General features: G+C 46.8%; 7 protein-coding genes across 7 annotated transcripts; 1 reads left to right on the forward strand and 6 right to left on the reverse strand.

Moving 5' to 3' along the window:
- Positions 1-1,686: 1,686 nt before the first annotated feature.
- On the reverse strand, positions 1,687-4,360 carry K444DRAFT_264799 (uncharacterized protein). The gene is made up of 9 exons (XM_024871429.1): positions 4,192-4,360; positions 3,744-4,142; positions 3,654-3,687; positions 3,416-3,597; positions 2,490-3,354; positions 2,246-2,431; positions 2,028-2,181; positions 1,874-1,972; positions 1,687-1,819 (listed from the first exon to the last, which is right to left on the reverse strand). Exons 2-9 carry the CDS (start codon positions 3,892-3,894, stop codon positions 1,799-1,801), a joined length of 1,692 nt encoding a protein of 563 aa, XP_024727200.1. The 5' UTR covers positions 3,895-4,142; positions 4,192-4,360; the 3' UTR covers positions 1,687-1,798.
- K444DRAFT_264815 (uncharacterized protein) lies at positions 3,811-5,457 on the reverse strand. The gene is made up of 4 exons (XM_024871430.1): positions 4,900-5,457; positions 4,192-4,847; positions 4,034-4,142; positions 3,811-3,947 (listed from the first exon to the last, which is right to left on the reverse strand). Exons 1-3 carry the CDS (start codon positions 5,356-5,358, stop codon positions 4,037-4,039), a joined length of 1,221 nt encoding a protein of 406 aa, XP_024727201.1. The 5' UTR covers positions 5,359-5,457; the 3' UTR covers positions 3,811-3,947; positions 4,034-4,036.
- A 165-nt stretch (positions 5,458-5,622) lies between these two features.
- On the forward strand, positions 5,623-10,479 carry K444DRAFT_575735 (uncharacterized protein). The gene is made up of 8 exons (XM_024877485.1): positions 5,623-6,137; positions 6,189-6,212; positions 6,263-6,455; positions 6,506-6,886; positions 6,938-7,525; positions 7,578-7,686; positions 7,737-8,003; positions 8,059-10,479. Exons 1-8 carry the CDS (start codon positions 5,874-5,876, stop codon positions 10,121-10,123), a joined length of 3,891 nt encoding a protein of 1,296 aa, XP_024727202.1. The 5' UTR covers positions 5,623-5,873; the 3' UTR covers positions 10,124-10,479.
- Positions 10,480-10,594: 115 nt separating this feature from the next.
- Positions 10,595-13,111, reverse strand: K444DRAFT_670060 (uncharacterized protein). The gene is made up of 6 exons (XM_024887581.1): positions 12,494-13,111; positions 12,066-12,437; positions 11,731-12,002; positions 11,672-11,678; positions 11,430-11,553; positions 10,595-11,379 (listed from the first exon to the last, which is right to left on the reverse strand). Exons 1-6 carry the CDS (start codon positions 12,981-12,983, stop codon positions 10,629-10,631), a joined length of 2,016 nt encoding a protein of 671 aa, XP_024727203.1. The 5' UTR covers positions 12,984-13,111; the 3' UTR covers positions 10,595-10,628.
- An 838-nt stretch (positions 13,112-13,949) lies between these two features.
- Positions 13,950-15,906, reverse strand: K444DRAFT_575736 (amino acid transporter; the record flags this gene model as incomplete). The annotated part of the gene is made up of 5 exons (XM_024877486.1): positions 13,950-14,489; positions 14,537-14,778; positions 14,836-15,369; positions 15,498-15,520; positions 15,570-15,906. Coding segments are annotated over 5 exons (1,601 nt in total), but the record flags the coding sequence as incomplete, so codon positions are not given.
- A 1,113-nt stretch (positions 15,907-17,019) lies between these two features.
- On the reverse strand, positions 17,020-18,224 carry K444DRAFT_637688 (uncharacterized protein; the record flags this gene model as incomplete). Its single annotated transcript, XM_024884156.1, has 4 exons — positions 17,020-17,079; positions 17,129-17,161; positions 17,213-17,745; positions 17,984-18,224. The coding sequence occupies 4 exons, from the start codon at positions 18,222-18,224 to the stop codon at positions 17,020-17,022; spliced, it is 867 nt and encodes a 288-aa protein (XP_024727205.1).
- Positions 18,225-18,841: 617 nt separating this feature from the next.
- K444DRAFT_637689 (YjgF-like protein) lies at positions 18,842-19,398 on the reverse strand (the record flags this gene model as incomplete). Its single annotated transcript, XM_024884157.1, has 2 exons — positions 18,842-19,000; positions 19,144-19,398. The coding sequence occupies 2 exons, from the start codon at positions 19,396-19,398 to the stop codon at positions 18,842-18,844; spliced, it is 414 nt and encodes a 137-aa protein (XP_024727206.1).
- Between the last annotated feature and the right edge of the window lie 825 nt (positions 19,399-20,223).

The raw sequence follows: 20,223 nt of genomic DNA on the forward strand, positions 1-20,223 counted from the left end.
AAATACAGTAGAACCTCGATATAACGATATCAATTTTAGCGCCTTTCTAACGATACACCGAGGTATGGTTAAATCAGGGATTACGTGCACATATAATAAATAGGGAAGGACCTCCGTAACGTTTGTCGATTAGCTTCTGTTATGCCTCCGTCTCTTTTTGGGCTGTTCAGGGGCTAGAGAACCAGTGGTATAATCAAGGGGCTGTGATTCGGTGAGATCGATAGCCTAAGAGGTTGTGCTACCAGTGCCAGAGGGCCCTGGAGCATTGATAAATTGCTCCTTCTCTTAATAAATTAGAACGATATACCACCAAAAATTAAAGGTTGGGACCGAAAAACCTTACGATAATCGTAATGCCAAGGATATCGTAAGCCTAAGGCTAAAAAAGTGCGGGACCTTACGGTCGTATTGTATTACCAAGGATATCGCTATGTCAGGAACCGTTATATCGAGGTTCTACTGTATGTCCATCTGATAGGCATGAGGAAGGACCCACTTTCAACTCGCAGAACCAGTAAGCTCCTCGCGTGGCCAGGACCCGCTATCTTTTGCACACTTCCATCGAGGGCAGTGCATTGCTGTAGTCGCAATCTGACAGCAACGCCCAGCTCGTCTTGCTGTAGCCTTACTACGTGAATCTCGCAGGAACCAATGGGCTGTCCACCTGAACAAGAGATGAGTTTTTCCAGAGCTTCACCAGGAGGGCAGTGAAATCAGCGTCGCACATTGCCAGACTTCTCGTTACGCCAGCCGCCCCGACACTTTTCAAAGTTCTCTTCTATATCGCCTTGCTCCGTTTGGTTGGCATTCACTGTGATCCACTTTCGGTCACCAAGACCAGTGAGCGCCTCGATCAACCACGGGGTCAACTACTTTACTCTTCCACGAGGAGGGCAGTGCTCCAACTGCGCTAGAAGACTAGATCTGCGGACAGAGGAGTCGCGCGTGAGCCTCGTGTACCATCCTTTATTTTGGCAAATGAAAGAATCGTCTGGCGACGACGTATGGCCCCCGTTCTCGTGGGCAGTGAAAGCTGGCAAGGCATGAGGCTTCGTACAACTGGTGTCAGGCGTGAGGCCCGTTGAGTCCGCAGCTGGACTAACGGCTGACGATGGGTGGTGCAAACTTTCTTTGTCTTCAAACCAATGAAAGTCTCTTCTAGCAAAGCCGTGCAAATTTCAGATCGTGGAGCTTCAGCGCACTGAAAGTTTAGAAACATAGGGCTCGAGAGCCAGTCCTGATTTAGCAAGTAAATCGAAACAGAGTTGGTCCCTCCGTTTGTTATTCGTACTGATGATATGCACTATGCCACACCAATTGCCGATTGCAGGGCGAAGAGCGCGGCGAGAAAAGACCCTGTTTTAAGCCAATGGAAGTCTGGTCTGGCGAAGGTGTCAAAGTTTCTGCTCTTTGATTTCGAGGGCAGTGAAGGTGGGCCGCCGCTAGCTTCGTTGACGCCTAGAGCAACGTTATAGCAATGACCAAACGAGCCAATACATGGTCTGGCTGACCGAACTCATCAATTTTGCGCTTCATGGAAAGAAGGGCAGTGCCCAAAAATCGACGGAATATTAGAAGCTCTCTCATCTGACAAAGTTTTCCATTTTTTGCTGTTTTGAATGTGACCAATATAGAAGAATTCCGTTCTTGTCCTTCCTTCCTGCTGTCTTCGAAATTCCATCAGTACTGCTCATCACTTACTTCCCAAGCAAGACATCCACTTTATGACGCTAGATCTAGTCACTTTTCCGCCCAATCTCCTTCGGTACGGTTGAGTCGTCGACGTAGGGTCAATCTCCTAGCCGTGGAGCATTATAGACTGAGTTTTCATTAGTTTCAGTCTTGAATAGTAGTTTTATGGGGGCTAGCTTACCTTTAGTTTTTGGAGTTGTTCAATTCTTTGCGCGGGGCCCTTTACGTCGAACCCTCCACATGCGAGGCCAAGTTTTCTCAGTTGCTTGTTCTTCACATTCTAAAACAAGAGATTTAGTTGCTTCAGTAGCCCAAGAGGTGAGATCAAGACCTACCTCTTCTATTGTTTTATCCATAATATATCGTATCACCGTCACCGGCCTCTCTTGGCCGAGCCGGAAAATTGGACCAATTGCTTGACTTTCGACAGACGGGTTCCACTGGGGTTCGAGAAGGTAAATTCGGCTTGCAATGGACAGGTTGTTGAGGCTGGAAATGTCAGCAAGGCTCGCTGTGCGGCAGGCTAGCAATATCCAGCAGAGCAGTGACATACCCAACGGCTCCAGTACCTAGAGTCATAACCAGAACTCCTACTTCTGGATTTCCTTGGAACTCGGCTAGAACTGTCTTGCGTTTTCCGAGAGACAGAGAACCATCGACACGGCAATATCGAACCCCGTTAGCATTGAACAGATCCCCGATGAGATCAAGACTCTTTTTCCAGAAAGAGAAAACGATGCTATTCGATTGTGAGTTACGATATCCACAACAAAAAAAAATCGAATTGGAGTTAATACCTTTTCTCGTAAAGAGGGTTTCTTTGGATATCCTCGAGCAAAGCCAACAGTTTCGAAGGATATGTTTTTCTAATAACAGCTCCTCCCTCGCGAACTTTAGTCTCTTTTCGGATATGGTTGTCCGTGCAATGCTTTCCGGAACAGAATGGACATGATTGTGCTCCATCTTTTGGGGTCTTTCTGAGTTCTTGCTGGTATTGAGGGATGCATTCGGCACAGATCATTATACGGCATTCCGTCATGTGGACGAAGTCTAGATTTTCCGATATATCCAAGGATAGGATATCGCAAGAGCAAAATTTGCAGACAACTTCTCCAGTCTGTTGGAGAAGGCTCAAGATCTCTTCGGAGTCCATAGGGGAAGATGAAGAGGGACTGCTGTTCTCCTCGGGGGAACCGTTGTTGCAGTATAAGCGAAGTCGGAGCAATGCCTCGATTACTCTTTGATGGGTTTCCTTGGTATTGTGGCCACTCAATGCTAAATCAAGGACAATTCTGCCTTTCAGAAGAAGATCGTTGTACTCTTGTCGTTCTACAGCAGAGAATTGCGGTGTTCGCTCCTCTACTTTCAAGCCAAACAGGCAAAGAATATCCTTGGGACGTCGAAGACAGATCGAACTGAGTAGGAGGCGGAGATTCTTGAAGTCGACTTGCAGATTACATTTAGACGAGTGAGTAACATCGTTGATATACTTTCGAAAGATCGCAGGCTCCTGCAGGATCGGAACACCTAGGAAAGAAACGAGTGCAGAGAGATCTGTCAAGGAGTTTTGAATGGGGGTACCGGTCAAGCACCATCGAATATGAGAGGGAATTCTGTTCACGGCCCGGAATTGTTTGGTGGATAAATTTCGAATTACATGCGCTGGAGCAAAGTTATTCGATGCAAATGTGCTATTGGGGCAATATCTCTGGGGACCAAATACCTTCATCAGCAATAAGGCGATACCATTTGACATTCTCAAGGACTTTGTGCGGTCGATTAAAGTCTGCGACAACTGTGCCATAGGTGGTGAGAACGATGTCGTATCGAACAAGAATAGATGGATCCTTGGGTCTATCTTGACCATGGTACTTGCAGTACCTGAGCGACCCTCGAAAAATATGTCTACAAATATCAGCGGCGGACGACACACACACACACACACTTCCGGGGCGTCGAACTTATCAATCTCTTCGATCCAACTATCAAGCAGCACTATGGCATGATCAGATTCATTCTTACGACTCTACAATTCCTGGAACTACACTCACGTGCAGAGGGTACAATGATCAAAGTGGACTTAGCAGCCCTTGGACCTTCAACGGGCGGTCCGACGTAAGATATTGGCCCAGCAAACTCGCTCGCTCGATCTAGAGACCCCACGATTGCACATAACATCGCTAAAGACTTGCCAAGGCCCATATCGTCAGCCAGAATGCCTCCCAAGAAATCGTTTCGGAATGGACTTTTAGCTCCTGTGATGACGTGTTGGTAACTGTGGTTGGAATGACAATCAACGAGAGTCCAAGAGTTTTCCAGTCATAAAAATGGAAGGCTTTACTGATTATTGAAAGTCTTTCGTTGAATTCTCGAGTTCCCAAAGACTCCGGGAGACCGGTGAGTTCAAAGTTTCGCGCCTAACCACATAGTCCACCGCCTCCCCTTGGTGGCTGACCCTGTTAGTTGCGCCGAGTGAACTGAATTCAATTAAGTATTTACCTTAACAACTTCGTCATTACACGAATATCCACAACTGCTTCTTTTAAGTAGTCATGCCGTGGAAGTTCCTCAAGAATTTTGTCGAAATCAGGATATCCATCATTCTGAACCAACGCTTTGTTGTCTCCCGAATCGGTGTGAGCTCCAGCACTAGGAGTTTGTGAATTTGAAAAGACAGGCAACTCAAGCACTTGCACAAGACCCGGGAGATCTAGGTATTGTGGGTTCTGATAGGGAAGATTAGAGGTTCCATAATGGGGCGGCTGCAGGAAAAGCTGCACTCGAGACAGTCCTTTTGCTGTGGCATCCAGCTCGCATCTAGGCCCCGAGATATTTATATCAAGACCGATACACCTCCGTTTCGAATCTTTACCACCGGGGAAGATTCTCTCCTGCCAAGCGTTCCAGGCAATTAGAGCAGTATATTCTAAATCCGGGAAACAGTTCAATCCAGCGAGGCTTCGAAAAACCCTTTTGTTCAAAATTCCGAAGGCACAACCTTCTTTCGTCTGAAGCACACAATACTCATCCTTGAATAAAAGCTGAAGAGGTAGAAAGCCAAGTGGTTCTGTATCCATGTCCTGGGATGCCACAGCTGGTATTTTCAAAGCGTCGATGTCAAGACTCTCGTCGATCTGGACCTTCACATCACAGAGCTGTGGTATTCAGCATATGGATATATCGCAAGAAGGGCTGCTGAACACCTACCGATCCATAACAAACCTCGACAATTTTTGGAGCAGGCTCGGAAGCAAACGACGATTCCGTGGGTATTTCGTAACTTGAATCTGTCGGCGCTACCCCTTCAAAAGCATCCAGGTCATATCCCGCAGATATGGAAGGGTTCAAATTGAACTCTTGCCCACTGTAGAACATGGTGTGTTCCTCGAGCTGGCACAGGCTATTGTCGAAGCCCTGTTGGCCTTGCCACAAATCTTGAACTGAAGGGATTGAGTCGTCAGGTAGGGCGTTCACGGCTGGCAAGATCCTAGAAATCGAGGCTTGAGTACAAGCGGCATTCTCATTGTTTTCAAACCAAGTCTGCCGTAGATCTTGTCCCCCATAGTCGTAGCCGTGGCATTCAGGCTCGTAAAAAAGTCGCTTGTCTCGGGGCATGTCAACATCCCGTCCCCATTCAGTCGCTCGTGGCCGTTTCAAACTCGACATGGTCCTTTATCTTCACTGAAAGGTATATTGAAAAATCGGCTTGAAAATGGATATATGTTCGCAATATTGTGTCCGAACCCAATCGTTTTGACGGCAAGGCTCTCGTTGCCTCGATTACTCGTGATCGTGGTTTGCTTCCGAAACTCTGCAATTGGAGGACATCGCATGCATGCACTGCCCCCATCATTTGCACACCCACATGACTATAAAGTGAGGCTGACTTCGCGAAAGCACATATTGAAGGAGTCCACCTTGCGAATTAGCCTTGCGTGAACATCAACGTCCGAAGTCGTCAATCTATGTCAAGTTTTTCAACAGGAGCTTGACTTTCACAACTCATCACACTCTCAATTCATTCCGCCATTGTTCGTTTCTTTCAAGGATTGAAGCTCTTTGTAGCTCGCTTCATTGAGCAATAGAAAACGTCGTGCCACAGCTTCCCTGACTTGCCGAAGGTGCTGGTAAAAGGGAACCCAGATCACTGCATTACTTGTCGATAAATCTCACCAGCAGATATGGCGACGGCGATATCCGACTTCGAAAGAGCGGTCGAAGCCTTCAAGAAAAACTCAGCCCTGAATGAGGCTGAACTGGTTGATTTCCAACTTACGGACCTTCAGAGTCTTCAACAGGCGATCAATGCAATCCAGAATCAGCAGGCGAAAAACAAAAAATTAATGTATATGAGAAGGCTAAAACCCTTTTTAGACACTATGGAAGACTACGGCCAGATCCTCAAAGCTTTCTTGAATACTTCCAATTACATCGCTTTTGTTTGGGTAAGAACTCTTGCGCCACCCATCCCGCAAATGCTTGTTGACATGTACAAGGGTCCTATGAAGTTTATATTGTTGGTACGCTTTTGTGAAAGTACTTAATTTGGTACGGTGTTGACCATAGTCAGGTCGCCTCCAATATGTCAGAAGCACTAAACTCTCTCCTCGATGCATATCAACAAATTGGAGAGCAGATACCTCAACTTTCGCAATACCAGGATCTTTTTTCCTCAAGCCCACACATGGGGACGGCATTGTTCATGATCTTCCAGGACATCCTGGAGTTTCATCGAGAAGCCTTGGGATTCTTCAAAAGGCGAAGTACAAAGCCCCCTCCCTGTATCTTGTTTGTCCGCTAAGAAAGCATGAAGAGTGGGAAAGGCTTTTTCAATCATCGTGGAGAGGCTTCAACTCCAAGATAAATGGACTGAGGGACAAGATGCAGCAGCACAGGCGTCTCATCGAAAGCCAAGCGAGCATTGTTGAGTTCGAAGAAATCCAGAAGATTCGAAAGCTCGCAGAAGTTGAATTCCAGAACGTAAGAGATGCCGACCTAGACCGTCGCCGCTCGAAAGTCCTGCAATGGCTGTCACCTGCGAGCTCCGAGACTATTCAAGAGGGTTGCGAGAAGGCCAGGTCGGAGTATCCACGGACGGGCGAATGGTTACTCACAGATGATAAATTTAGCAAATGGTTCCATCCAAATTTCTGTTCTAACCCATTGCTTTGGCTCAGTGGAATTCCTGGCGCGGGTAAGCTGCAACTCACTTTAACAAGTGAAAATGTCTACTGACCATGATCAGGTAAAAGTGTGCTGGCATCACTCGTCATAGAAGAAGCACGGGCGCTTCCAAACACTACAGTTACCTTCTTCTACTGCAAATACGGCGACGAGTCACGAAACAATTTCTTGGCTGTTGCAAGAGGTATTTTGTCTCAAGTGTTGAATTCCGAGAAATCCAACGATATCCTTCTTTATGTGGATGAAAAGGCTTCAAGCAGTGGTGAAACGGTGCTCAGCAGCTCAAAGCTTGCGAAAGAACTCCTCGAAACGATCTTTCAAAGTTGCAAGAAGACCTATATTATCCTCGATGGCCTTGACGAGTGCAATCGAGATGAGCGCAAAGAAATAGCTACCTGGTTCCGCCAACTTGTGGACGGTCTTCCTCGAAGAGAAATGGACACTATTCGTTGCCTATTTGTCAGCCAGGATGATGGCTTTGCACGAAAGGATCTTTCCATGCTTCCATCAATTAAACTGACATTGAACAGCAACAAGAGCGATATCGAAACGTATGCAAAAGTGTGGCATCAACGAATTGAGGAGAGATTCGGACCCCTTGATCCAAAAAAGCTGAATATAGTTAATATTGTTATTGTGAGGGCTCAAGGTGATTGTCATTTGTCCCATTTCTGCCCTGTACAATGGACTGATTTTTTCAGGCATGTTCCTGTTCGCAAAATTGGTCGTGCTGAACCTCTACAACCAGACATCGCGCAAAAAGCTCATGGAAGAGATGCAGGAAAGATTTCCTCGGAATCTAGAAGAAGCGTAAGCAAGAAAACAAACATGAGGGAGAGCATTTCTAATGTCTTTTACAGCTACGCAAGGATAATGGACAGAATACTAGAACCGAGTACAGCAATTGGACGACAGAACGATGCAAAGCAACTTTTGGGATGGATTGCATGTGCGAAACGTCCGATGAAGTGGTACGAGATTCAAGGTGCGGTGGCCATTGACCTTGAAAATCAAGCAGTGGACTACGAGGGCCGCATGCACCGTGTGGATCCGAAAGTCCTCTGTGCTTCTTTAGTTGAAATACGTTCAGACAATTCCATAGAGCTAGTACATACCACTGCCAGGGAGTGAGGTTTCTTTCCGTCCGCATGAGAGATCATATCTTACTAAGGACTTCTACAGATACCTTATCAGGAGCAAACATATCAATCCCACCAAAGTCGAATACGACTTAGCGATTCTAAGTGTGTCGTATCTCAGTCTACCAGAGATAACCAAAGGCAGAGAAGACTGCGACACCGAGGAAGCACTGCTTCAAGGTTTCTTTTCATTCTACGAATACGCCGTCTCATCGTGGGTCTTTCATCTCGAAGCCGGAGTTTCAGTTCCAGCGAAAGAGCTCCTAGCTCAACTAGAAGAGGCACTCGAAGTATTCCTAGATCTTCATTGGACTGATTCGCCCGAAGTGCTCGTGGTTTCGAAGACCACTAAAGACAAATTACAACCACTGCATGAGTATGGCATCTACAGCAGGCTAGCACAAGCTGTATTGTCTACTCGAAAACAATTCGGGCGTCATGGGCAAGGTCCAAGTGATGATGAAATTTTGGACCTGTCCAGTCTCACTGCCAAAGTAAGGACAGTTCTCGAGAGATTGACTCCTACTTCAACTGACCCGCAGAGACAATTGACACTGGAGAGTTTCTACGGCCCAAATCGATTCAAATGTCCGCGAGTTAACTGCCAGTACTTCTACAAAGGATTTCCCAAAGAGGAGCCTCGTAAACAGCATGTAGCGCGGCACGAGCGTGCTTTCTTGTGCTACTTTGAGGGGTGTCCATCAAGCATTTTCGGTTACTCTTTCCCCAAAGAGCTTGAAGACCATATGTTCAACGATCATGGAATTGATACGTCAGATGACCTAGATTTCCCTAAAACTGCTTTGACGCTACTGCAGAAAACACATCCTTCAATTTATCAGTGTGATAAGTGTCCCAAGAGTTTTACTCGGAAGTACAACTTAATGGTACATTTGAGAGTGTATGAGGGTGATAAGTCATTCGTCTGTAACGAATGTGGCCTCGCCTTCACGCGAGAGAACGACAAGAAGCGACACGAAGCACTCCACGGTGGAGAGAAGGCCTTTGTCTGCAAAGGCACTCTCGATGGTGGCGGCGAATGGGGATGCGGCTTGAGCTTTCTTCGAGCTGACAAGCTGTCCTCACACCATAAAAGCGCCATAGGATCGCGGTGTATTAGACCAGTCCTGGAGGAGAGGGCCGAGGCCAAGAGAAATCTCGAAGAGCAGGAAAGAGCCATGCACGTGGAAAATGCTGGAGAAAGTGACCCGACAAATTCACTATCAACACTTCTTCCGTCACTTCCCCCTTTCCTAGAAAGTGCTGCGATGATCCGAGCTCCATCGGTACCCTACGAAGACAGAGCTCGCCGTCGTTTTCTCGATGTCCCCACCAATCAGGCAATGGCCCCGCTGATTCCCAAAGGCGGTAGCGAAGACACTCCCAAGTCCCGAGATAACCCATCACAATCGATGAGGGGATCCGAATCGGACGGGTCAATAGACAAAGTCCTTATTTCGTCGAAACATACTTACCAACGACCAAAACATAAGCGAGTATTTTGCAACCTGTGTTCTCATAACTGGGAGGGCTTTCGAGGCGAACACGAGCTTCGCAGACACGTAGATCGTGAACACAGATCAATTGTTCAGAAATGGATTTGCGTCGAGCCGGATGATGGCTCACCTCATCCGAGGCCTGTATTGCCTCTATCAAGATGCAAGGCTTGCAAACAACAGAAGAAAAAATATACAGCTTATTACAATGCGGCTGCACATCTTCGACGTGCGCACTTCAGGCCGAAGAAGCTTAAAGGTGACAATGGTAATGATATTGAGAGACGTGGTGCAGACTGGCCGCCGATGTCAGAGCTGAAGTTTTGGATGAAGGAAGTTGAAGATCAAAATGATGATCAGGGTTTCCGTGACAACAGCGAAGGCCTTGATGACAATGATGTCCATTTGGGGGGGCTGCAGGGTATGGAGGCTTTCGAAGGCTCCAATTTCTGGACTTCCTTCGATCCTTCACTGAACCAAATGCCGACGGATGCTACAATTCTCGACCCAGCAGCTTTCCCAACGCAGCCTCTCGAATCGATGACAGAATTTGGAGGCGGCTTGGCAGGGAACGAAACCTTGTTTGGAGGTGCCCACTGGGAATATCATTGAGCGGCTGAGCAGGTTGTCGAAGACGAAATGTATGCCCCTCGATCTAGTGGCGAACACCCAGCATAAGGGAGACGAGTCCTTTTCGACAGCAGCCGATGTCTCATGTGTTGGTAGACTTGTAAACCAATTTGGACAAGGTCGGGTTTATGATGAGAGATGCAGGGTTTCAGCTCTCGAAATTCGAGACATGACAAGAAAGTTGGCCGGGTTTTCCCACCGCCCCTTTTTTTATTGTGGTAAATTGGTGGAAGATGAGTTGTCAGTAAAGAAGTACTGGGGCGTCAGAAATTATGAGATAGCGGAGTTCATTTTCGAGCCATATTCAAGGTTGGATTTGGAATGAAGTTGCGTGATTCATCACCTGAAAAATCCTTTAGGTAATAAAGAGTATTAAGAGATAGCTGTCACAATCTATGAAGCTGCATCACTCTTTCTGACTTGGTACTTGAAGGTCACCAAAGGCGACCTTCACTGGGAATGTTTGAACGATTAATTGCTCTGTTTATCACCCTAGTAAGAGCTGGTTTGCCATCGGATAATCCTGACGACCTCTCGACCAAGACCCACCACGAACTGTCACGCCCCACCAATAAACATTTCTCGTTTCCGCCTCCCAACCGGCCCAGATACTTTCGAGAATCACCTGTGCCGTCTCAAACATATAATATCGACATCTTGAACTCCAATGGCTGTTATACTGCCTCGCAAAAGCCCGATCGGACTCGTTTCCAGCTTCTGCTGCCGCAAGGAAGATCGGGATCAGGACTTGTTTCTGAATGAGTGCTTCTTGCTTAATACAACGAATATGATCAAGAATTATTCGAGAAAGGAAGCTGATCGACTGTAGACCGCGCTGGTCTTGCTTCTTAGCAAAAACTCGAACAGCGTAAAGCATTATGGCGTATCTCCAAGCTTCGCTGCAATGGAACCTATCTCTTTTCGCGTCAGGATCTTCATGGTCTTCCAGGTCCTTAAATGAGCAATCATCTTCGTTTTTCCAGTTCTTGAGTTCTTCAACTTGGAGATCAACCGGGAGAAGGTTGAAGGTTGTCCATTCGCAATTAAGTGAAGCCACCTTTTCGTATGTCGACGCTAGCTTTGCGAGATGTGCCATAACACGCACGAATGGACCTGGACACCCGTTCAAGTTGAAGAATGTCCAACCGTCGTCTGGGTTGCATTCCAAGAGTGTCTCCAGATACGTCAGAGGGAATATCGGCTCTTGCCGAGATAACAAGGCAACTGTGATGTCCCACCTGAGATGTGTAAGCTTGGTTTGTTGCCAAATAAGAGCTTCTTGACTCACCAAACGAGCATTGCTATTTGAGCTCTCCTCCTGGGATTCTGTTTGCAGACCTCCACGCCTCCAGCACTTTCGAGCAGCTTGAAAGCGCCAAGTAAGTGCACATCCCATGTGCCAGAAGCAGATTCTAGGTAACGGGGGAGTCAGCAATTGCTCAATTGCGATGGTTTCGGAAGGGCACATTGTCTCGGGAGAATATCACGAAAGAGTCAAAAGTAGGAAAGAGATTTTCCCCCAGCACGTACGTGTAACCTTAAGAAATTCATTAGATTCCACTAAAATCCATAAACTGACAGACACTTACATCGAGATTTACTAAGATAAGTAATGTGTCGAGGAGGACGAGAGCATCGGATTTGCTTAGAGCTTCGCTAAACAGGTGCGTGGCAGCCGAACGATGGACTTGCATCTCTTGTGCCAATGCCTCATCCTGACTCTTTTTTGCTAAATGTTGCATAGAAAGAGCCAGTATAGCATGCAGTAAGTATTGAGAGCCTTGGACACACTCCTGCCGAACCCTGAATGGATTCGCAGTGCAGTCCATAGTCAAGGGTATAACGCAGAATTCTTCGTCATCTGTGCATGTGAGTCAGCTATCTTAAGCGGACAGGTATCTGATTTTGGGTAAACCCAACGTACATAGTGAAAGAACTGGACTGAATTTATGGTGTGTATTGTTGTACAAGACTCCATACGATAAATGATTCCTTGAGCCCTGGAATAGCTGGAGGCTCAGATTTGGGTCACCGGTCTGAGACAAATGCTCAATATCAGAGAGAATCTCCGAGTCTGGACTGTCAGTCGAGCTTGTGGCGTCTGTGGCATTACCTATGTCAAATGAGAATGGGTTTCCGAATTGATCTGGGCTGTTGGAGAACAATGGCCCAGGCGAGAGTCCCGCAAAGCTCCCTGCTGCTTCCAATGGATCCTGCCAAAGATTCTCATCATTTGCAATCCAGGAAGGTGTGGAAGGCCAATTCTGGATTTCAAAAGCTGTAATCGGGCTTCGAACTGATGCCTCATTGTCAGTCTATGTACGGCTCTGGGAAGGATTCTGAAAAGGCTACCTTCAGACACGCTCCCTTCCGCTTGAATCCAGGCATCTCCCGGATTCTCCGTGTCTTGTTCTCTGAGAGGCAGCAGTACACCCGGCTCTTCGACGATTTCTTGTTGAGGACTTGGTCTCAACGGCCTAACATTCACCTCATCACGGGACAGCGATGGACCCGGAGTTCGAGCATGATCTACGACGCTGTTTTCATTGTCCGTAGGCTTTTGGACTTTCCTCTTCTTCTTCGGTCTCCCTTGCTTGAACTTGAATCGTCGTTCCGATGCCACAGCAAGACCGGGCGATGGAGGAACGGAACCTCGACCTGGAGAGTTTCCACTGGGCTGTTTCCACGTGAGATCCAGGACATATCCACCGCATTTCCGTCGATGTTTTATGCAAGTGCCACACTGCGGACGTTGCCTGTCACACCATCTCTTCAGCTCGGAGCAAGTGTGGCAATCCGATTTTGCAAATGCGAGTGAGTTGGTTCGGTGACGAGCAGCCATGACGTGAGAAGTAATCTGAGAGTCTTTTGAAGATCACATGCTTGAAATGAATAGAAGGTGGCTTGTCTTTCTGGATATCTGCGCTGGATTGTGTTGGGTGAAGGAAAGTGAGGTACAGTAGATTGAGGAGAACAAAGGTTGATAAGGATGCCAAGTGCAGATCCGCTGACTAGAACTACCGCGATTCCAACTAGTGTTAAAACCCGGAAGTAAGCGAGGGCGTAAGAAGACCCAAAATGCGAGAATTACCTTACGATATTACATGCTACGATTTCTCTGCAACGATAGCCTTAAACGAGACCGTGAAGGCTTATAAAGAATGGGTACTGTTGCATGGCACGTGGGCCACTCCTGAATGCCCCCGCATGCCGATCTCACGTGATTCCGGGGGCCTGTTCCTGGGCTCATTTCCACCTATGTCAACTCTCCGGAGCACTCAAAAATCCATGCTCTTTAAAGCGTCCTTCGCGTACGACAGGTACCTACACTTCCTCATTTTTGAGTATGCGCTTAGATTCTAGTGAAGTAATTATACTATAATACAATTAGGGCATTTTTGGGGAAAATCGAGGGGCTGGCTAATCGCGAATTTGGACGATTTCAACGAACTTTACTAATATATATCTAGAGTATAAATCCTAGGGCCCAAATAAAACGCCTTAGTACACCCCTGCTTTCGATAAGAGGGTTAGCTATTTAAATTAAAATTAAGCATAAGGCTAGGCTAGTACCCGCTCGTAAAGGTACGAACGGGTACTAAATTACAGCGCACCATCGCTAATTTATAGTGGGCCCTTCCCCTCTTAAGATTAACCCAAAAGCTATTTAATCTGGTCTTACAATTGTTTGATATTAGCTGAGGGGATTTCCGAAACGTTCATCATTTTATTTCTAAAACGTCAAGCCCATCGAGTTATATCCAATACTCCAGATCAGAATATAGAAACTACCTTACACAAATCTGTTGATTGCTTACATGTCTTGGAACCATGCCAGAAATTCCTCGGATGCAGCAGAAAGCTACTGGTCATACACAAGCACTTAATCCATCCTCTTCATACTTGTCACGTATTCCGTAGCATGTTGTTCAGTTCCTTCAATGCTTGAAGACCCACCCATTGCAGCCAACCGTCTTGCTTCCAATTCTGCCATATTGATCTTGGGGCCAACGAACTTGCCCCTTTTCGATGTAAACCAAAGACCGAGAACAAACAGTGTTAGCCCAATAGTAACGACCGATACAAAGTTCATGTTCTGAGGGGTAACTGGCATGGCTGTTGGAAAGCAGTAAATGATATCGAGAAATATCACCCAGATCACTGCAGTTGCATTGACAGCGGTTCCGTATTGACCAAGCGAGAAGTAGCGGGGAGGAAGGACCTTGTCACGGCCACGGTAGAGGAGGATAGCTTGTGGGGCTATGCATGAAGTCTGAAGGAAGACAATGGCTGCAGAGACCATGGCAGAAAAAGCAGCAGTTGAGCCGAGAAAGATGAGTCCGTAGAGCTGCCAAAGGTCAGATTGCTCAACGAGCTCGGGAGCAATCAACTTACAGAGACTACAGTGCCAGAGAGACACATAGCATTGAGAGGCATTTTGAAGCGGTGGCTGACACGCATCCACAGAGAAGAATATGGCAAAGCGTTATCACGAGACACAGCCCAAAGCGTGCGTGATGCAGTTGTAGCATTTCCAGTGAGACAGCCAAAGAAACAAAATGCAAACAGAGCCATCAGTACTGAAGCAGCAGCTCTCGAGCCCGTCCCTTGATAGTAGATCTCGATGAGGGGTAACCCTACATGGAAATCGTCAGCAAAATTTCAGGTTGGACCTTACGATGGGCCCAGCTTACCAGTAGCAGTGGTGATGACAGAGTCAAGGTCCACGATCGCTGCCATACAGGACACGGCGAATGGCCAGGCGGTAATAAGTCCAATTACAAGGGGCCACAGCATGACTTTGGGCACATTTCGGCCTGGGTTTTGGATTTCTTCGCAAAGATGGGCCCCACAATCGCTACCCAGAAAGGCGTAAACAGAATTGCTAATGCTCAAAATGAATGCAAAGCCATCGCTTGGCCACCCGGTCGAGTTTGTGGTGTCGCTAAAAACCCAGGAACTGGAGGGATAATGATTTCTGCTGCAGACTAGGAGAGTGATCGTGGTAGCAGACAAGGTGAGTACTGCAAGAAAGAACAAGAACTGATTGAATAATGGGATGAGGCCAGAACCAAAGACGTTGAGTGCAATTGCGAGCCATACGAGTCCACAATATATCAGCCACTGATGCCATCGTTGCATCTCATAATCTGGATACCAGAGTGTGACAATGGCAAGAATCATCGAAGCAACGAAGTTGGAAACAGATGCTGATCCAAGCCACCAGCCTACCAACGAATTAGTAATGTATTTCTGTAGGGGCGAGAGGGCCGGGAGGTAGCCGGGAGCATGAAACATCCTCTCCACCAGCGGGATAAGGAGCTCGGAATATAGGACAGAGGAATGGGTTGATTACCTAGAACCGAGAGCCAGCCGTTGCTTTGAGCTAGTCAGTGACTATCAATAAATGCTACAATAGATCACTCACACATATGCAGCAAACGGTTTGTAGTCCTCTCTAGCAACCATGAAAGACCAATAATACTGTGCTCCAGCAGCCGGGTATGCGGATGCCAGCTCTGCCATGCCAAGTGTGACAACCATGGTCATAATGCCAGCGATAGGCAATGACCAGATTGTTCCAGCTGAAGAAGCCTCAGTCAAGCTAATGCCCACAGAGGATCCAGTTCCGAGCCAAGTGCAAGTGAGAGTAAAGGAGAGTGCGCCCAGACTGAGCGTAGAGAATTGCCTGGGCATCTCCCTCTGGTAGCCAAGAGCTTCCAGCTCTCCATCATCGATGAAGGTATGATCTTCTTGGGTCATCTTGGCTGTAATTTAGGAATAATGGGTTGAGATTTGAAGACACGGATGTTGCAGAGCTTATGGACGACGAAACGGCGGAACAAAGAGCTTTATGTAAGTTAAAGATTCGATATATCGAGACATTCTGATATGTTGACGTGGCTTGAAACCTTATCATCAGATACATCCTTTCAGCTCTGATTGAAAACATCGGTAGCTTGCTCATGCTAGTCGACGCATGGACCCCAGAGTGGTTTGTGGAGAAGTTCGCCCAGAGAAGGTAGGATCTCGGTTGCCAAATCGGGTAATTCTGGGATATCATCACGGGCGCAAGCATTCAAAGTTGTGATGGGTTGGTACGTCGCGCATCATCTCTTGTCTTAGATTGTGGGGCATACAGAATCGATATTGAGTTGGTTTTTTAGCTTTTACAGTAGTTGAGGTCCTTTAGTAAATTTGAGGGATCGAGGTACGAGTCACGTGTTACTGATATCGTCCTGGTGATTGTGTATGGGTTTCCAGGAAAGCATGATGAACAAGCAGCTTGCTATAGATTGCTCCGGGGGAGCATATGGATCTCAAATAGACAGTTCGGTTCCGGAAGGGCGGATACTTTGTCATTGAAATTCGTTCGAGCTTTTGATTCCCTGTATTGTCTCATTAGAAGTTGCTGAGAGGAGGCAGCTCAGAAATCTCCGAAGGTCAACCATATTTTAATCCTTGACTCCATCTTCTTCGAATTGACTCAGACGACTTTGGTGGTCTCACATATTGAGATCTTTGTAGTACAAATTATCATATTTACGCAGAAATTTCGAAGTGTTCTAGTTGAGTTGTGTTCAATGAGCGAGACGAATCTTTGAGCTGGAGGGAATACTATCGACTTTCAATTGAGCAGACTAGTCACATCTACAAAAAAATATCAAATTTGATAGTTCTAGGGAAACCAAAAGAATTAAATACCAAATACTATGGACTTGTGTGAGAACGAAATGAATACATGAAAAATGCATTGCGTAAAAATATGTTATAGAAAGCGCAATAATAGTTGCTAACCAACACTAAAGCCAATTTATACATAAAATGAAAGTCTGCCATATTTCTAGAGCTCTCCCTCTACCGTAGCATACCTTGGATCATGCAGGCTGTGCAGTTTTTGCAAAGCTGTCCTCCTTTTGGAAAAGGTCTTTGTTTCCCTACAGCTCATATTAGCAAGGCTCCAGAGGTGATAAAAATAATTCTTACCACGCCGGCGCTCGGATCTAAGACCACCATGGGCTTGGGAAATGAATTAGCTTTGACATCCATGAGGGGTTCCAACCTACTCACATCCGTACTCTTTACCCAACCCAAGAACGGCTCACTCAGTTGATAACCAGCAATCTTCTGAACATCCTTATCCATTGCCAGAGTCTCCTCCCGAGTGAAAGAAATGTATTGATTCTCCTCCTGTCTCAACCATCCTCTGGTCATAAAGCAGCTGAAAAGTAATCGCTCCTGATCCTTGGTCGTATTGGCGCCTCCTCCATGGTAACAGCTTGCGAACATCATAAAAGCATCGCCACGTTTTAGTTCTGCATACGATACTAAGTTATCGTCTGGCTCCCTGCCATGCTCCCAAAGATGGCTTCCTGGAATGAATCGCGTAGCACCGTTTTCGAAAGTTGCGTCCTTTCCAGCAACGAACCATCCAATGCCAGTATCACGTTGCAAATCATCGGGGTACCTGTCAGCCTTTTGCGCAACAACTTGATAACACCAATCATCACGATGCAGTGGCTGAGCGTGAGCTCCCGGGTTAATCGAGAAACAGACAGTGTTCATGATTTGCGGCTTGCTTGTGGCGAAGGTTTTCTCATGGCCTGACCAGAACCAATTTCTAGTGGTGAGAAATCTGTCGCATGTTTCTTGGTATAGCGGATGCATGACAACCTAACGTGCGCAGGTTGGGGATGAAAGCAGCTGGTAAGCGCGTCGTGTCTGCTTGGGAAAGAAGTCTCCCTCCCAAGGGCTATCCGCGTTGAGTCTGGGCCGCATGTCCTCTGTGCAGGATTGTTAATGAGGACTCTCTGGAAGGTGAGGAATTGTTGAATAACTTACTTTCGATCAAATCCAACGCATCATGAGATACAGCATTTCGAATGATGACCCCACCAGTCACCTTCATGGCGTCGACGATTTCTTCGACGGTACATGTCTTGGAATCCAAGGCAAGGACCTTGGGGAGTGTGGCTTTGGCCATCTCAATCTCCTCCTTCGTTTTTGTCGGTGGGATGGAATATCCTTTGCTTGCATGAAAGCTTGACGCGCTGTCATGACCAAGACCAAGTCTTGGTGCCATTTTGATAATTTGGAGAAGAGTTGTGGAGACTGGTGAATTTGAGAATAATGAAAGTGAAGTATGTCTAACGAAATTGGAGCATCACTTGCTTTCATTTAACAAGGTAACTATTCTGTCGCTCCTTTCTGTCATCATGCGAGGCAAAGAGTCAAGTCTGGAATTACCCAACTAGGCAGGTGGGCCTGATGCAGGGGTTACCAGAAAAGGGGTGGCGAATTTAAGCGAAGTTAATTGGCCCAGCTTTTCGCTTCCCCTATTTCACGAAGTGCTGTTTGTGGAGGGAGCTAGGTTGGCATGGCTGGCTCAGGTTGCAAGGAGCTTCGAGCAATAGCGATTTCGTAAAATAACACATACACAGCTCGAAAAGGAGGCCACGAGTGAGTATGGTAGCTTGGCAAAATACTTTGCGTCCAGATACCTTCCGACGCTTATTTCGTTTCCCGGGGGAAATCCTTGGCAGAAGTCATGTCAGGGAGAGCACGAGGATGTAAAGGACTGGAATTCAGGAGTGATTTGAGTCCTGGTTCCCCCAGGCTGCGCTTCGTCCTTCAACGGCCCATGATTCCATTGTGGCCCATCGTCCTTCCGCTCTCCCTCTTCAAACTCCAACAAACCCCTCAGGGGATGGTAGCCTCCGCTTGAATCTCGACCACCATGCCCTTTATGCAGAGACCAGCCACTCCAACTGCCGTCCAAGTAGGTCTCACATCAGGATATCGCTTCTTCCAGATTTCCATCATCAAAGGCTCGTTCCTTGCATCAGTGAAGTAGCTGACCTAGATGATCTCGGATCAGCATTTCTTCATAGGGAAGTTCGCGATGTTCCAGTAGCCTTAAAATATTTTTCAAAGCAAAATGTCGTGACTGCACTGCAATTTGCCATATATTCAACAGGGAAATGAATCACAAAAATTCTTACCATCTTATGCACCGAAGCAAGCCCATCCTTCACACCCCCAGATCGCAGTGCTGCGTCCACGCAATCAAAAGCAGCCGATATCTGATCTTCCACAGATGTCTCGACCAAAATTCCTGTTTTCAGATCAAACCCCGCTTGGCCTGCAGTGATGACAATACGAGAGCTCGCGGGAATTGACACAGCTTGCGAAAAGCCTGTCGTTTGACAAACAGTCCCTACAAGGTCATTCGTCTGAGAGAACTTGACGGCGCTCATTGTTTAGTAGCTTGGAAAGTGTGTTGGGGTTGTTGATGAGTTGTTGTTAGGTCGTAGATGAAGTTGGGAGGGTCGTAGATTCGCCGACGTGCTCTGATTTTCTGGAAAACACTTCATCCCTTGAGTTTCGGGGTTCTTGATATATGTGAATTCCTTCGCAACATCAGTGTGACTAAATCCACACACACTATCCATTCCTTAGCCCCACCTTACGTATCGGGTAGTAAGACGAAAGCTGTTGTTGGGTAGCTTTTTGAGATGCACCACCGGCAGCGTTGGGTCGAAGCTCCCTCTCATGATGATCAACATGCTAGCTGACGGTGAGAAGTCTCTAGATTCAATGCAAGGGAAGGCTATTTGCATTCGCAAGAACAATGGAATTGTCTACTCTCTTAAATTCCCGAGGTCAAAGAGCAAAGCGCCAGAATTATACTAATTTCTTTTCCCCGTTTCGATGCTCCGGATGTCCAACATAATTCCCACTTTCCTTATTAAAAGATGATAAGTTGATAACTTCGCCTAGTCCTGAATCGTCTTTGTACTTTTACTGAGTCCTTTAGCATCTGAAGGTGATGCCGAATCTTGTTGAACAGGGGCCATCAGTGCCGATATCCTCCAGCACCACTATCATATTGGTTTCCTTCATCCAATATTTGAAGATGGGAAGGACGAAGAGGAGTCCTCCATCCACGAATGTCCAGCTCGTTCCAAGCATGAATTCCTTATTCCTTCGAGTAATCTGAGTCACATTATAAGTTCCGACTGTCGGAAACAGAACACAGCCCAGCAAGGAAGTCCGAGCACGAGGGTGACTGTATATCATGA

The sequence above is a fragment of the Hyaloscypha bicolor genome (genome assembly GCF_002865645.1).
Source record: "Hyaloscypha bicolor E unplaced genomic scaffold K444scaffold_183, whole genome shotgun sequence".
In the NCBI taxonomy this organism is placed as follows: Eukaryota; Fungi; Ascomycota; class Leotiomycetes; order Helotiales; family Hyaloscyphaceae; genus Hyaloscypha; species Hyaloscypha bicolor.

Bases quoted from the DNA above. Each gene is read 5' to 3' on its own strand.
- K444DRAFT_264799 (XM_024871429.1), bottom strand. From the start codon at position 3,894: ATGGGCCTTGGCAAGTCTTTAGCGATGTTATGTGCAATCGTGGGGTCT. The intron at 3,355-3,415 runs GTATTTGGTCCC...ACTTTGCTCCAG, and splicing joins TCGCCTTATTGCTGATGAAG to CGCATGTAATTCGAAATTTA. The intron at 2,432-2,489 runs GTATTAACTCCA...ACAATCGAATAG, and splicing joins AACCCTCTTTACGAGAAAAG to CATCGTTTTCTCTTTCTGGA.
- K444DRAFT_670060 (XM_024887581.1), bottom strand. From the start codon at position 12,983: ATGGCTGCTCGTCACCGAACCAACTCACTCGCATTTGCAAAATCGGAT. The intron at 12,438-12,493 runs GTAGCCTTTTCA...ATGAGGCATCAG, and splicing joins GGAAGGGAGCGTGTCTGAAG to TTCGAAGCCCGATTACAGCT. The intron at 12,003-12,065 runs GTACGTTGGGTT...TCACATGCACAG, and splicing joins CAGTCCAGTTCTTTCACTAT to ATGACGAAGAATTCTGCGTT.
- K444DRAFT_575735 (XM_024877485.1), top strand. From the start codon at position 5,874: ATGGCGACGGCGATATCCGACTTCGAAAGAGCGGTCGAAGCCTTCAAG. The intron at 7,687-7,736 runs GTAAGCAAGAAA...TGTCTTTTACAG, and splicing joins CCTCGGAATCTAGAAGAAGC to CTACGCAAGGATAATGGACA. The intron at 8,004-8,058 runs GTGAGGTTTCTT...GGACTTCTACAG, and splicing joins GTACATACCACTGCCAGGGA to ATACCTTATCAGGAGCAAAC.
- K444DRAFT_264815 (XM_024871430.1), bottom strand. From the start codon at position 5,358: ATGTCGAGTTTGAAACGGCCACGAGCGACTGAATGGGGACGGGATGTT. The intron at 4,848-4,899 runs GTAGGTGTTCAG...TGAATACCACAG, and splicing joins TCGAGGTTTGTTATGGATCG to CTCTGTGATGTGAAGGTCCA. The intron at 4,143-4,191 runs GTAAATACTTAA...TAACAGGGTCAG, and splicing joins GTAATGACGAAGTTGTTAAG to CCACCAAGGGGAGGCGGTGG.